The sequence below is a fragment of the Habropoda laboriosa genome, unplaced genomic scaffold, assembly GCF_001263275.1.
Source record: "Habropoda laboriosa isolate 0110345459 unplaced genomic scaffold, ASM126327v1 scaffold5, whole genome shotgun sequence".
Taxonomy (NCBI): domain Eukaryota; kingdom Metazoa; phylum Arthropoda; class Insecta; order Hymenoptera; family Apidae; genus Habropoda; species Habropoda laboriosa.
The window spans coordinates 3,066,429-3,067,237 of NW_017100161.1; the positions used below are offsets into that span (position 1 = coordinate 3,066,429).

Sequence of the window (809 nt, forward strand, 5' to 3'; positions counted from 1 at the left end):
ATCTGGTGTGACTAATGTCATATTTATTTAGCCAAGAGGTTCTACTGGTAGAAGTACAAGTAAAGGTATAGTAAATTGTCAATATAGCATGGCAGTATTTAGTTTATCCTCTGGAGAACGTAAACGAAAACCACGAGGTGACAGAAAATCGCAAGAAAAATCTCTTCAGTTAAAACATGCAATGGAAGCAATAATACATCTAGAATTATATCCACGTTCACAGATAGATATTTATGTAGAAGTGTTACAAGTTGATGGAGGGGAATATTGTGCATCTGTAAATGCAGCTACACTTGCTTTAATTGATGCTGGAATTCCTATCAAGGTAATATGTAACAAAATAAAGCAAAAGGCCTATAATTTTAATTAAAAGATATCTTTATAACTAAATGTATTATTTTTTTTTATAGAATTATGCTATAGGTTGTACTGTAACATTACTCAACTCTCCATCTTTACAAGATGAAGATAGTACATTAGGAAGGATAGTGTTAGATGCGCATTATCTAGAAGAAGGTGCTCAAGGTGTTACTTTATCTGTTGTTGCATTACCAAGTAGTGATGGTACATTGAAAGATGGTTTAATAGTGGTAGCACAAGGAGCTGGACAAAGATTACATTTGTCTCAATTTGAGTCTTTAAAAGCTTGTGTATTACGTGGATGTCAAGATATAAAGACTATTTTAGATCGTGCTGTTAGAGAATATTTAACAGAATAGTCCCTTTCATGTTGCTTTAAATTAAGAATATTAATAAAAAGATTATAGAGAAGTATATTAAATAATTTTACTTTTCTTTTCATAAAAATT

The 809-nt window shown here is 30.8% G+C and overlaps 1 protein-coding gene across 1 annotated transcript in view; it reads left to right on the forward strand.

Moving 5' to 3' along the window:
- LOC108577535 (exosome complex component RRP41) overlaps nucleotides 1-767 on the forward strand; it is a 991-nt gene extending 224 nt beyond the window's left edge. The window contains 2 exon segments of the mRNA XM_017940717.1: nucleotides 32-325; nucleotides 411-767. Of these exon segments, the coding sequence (XP_017796206.1) occupies nucleotides 32-325; nucleotides 411-767 (651 nt within the window).
- The last annotated feature ends 42 nt before the right edge of the window (nucleotides 768-809 follow it).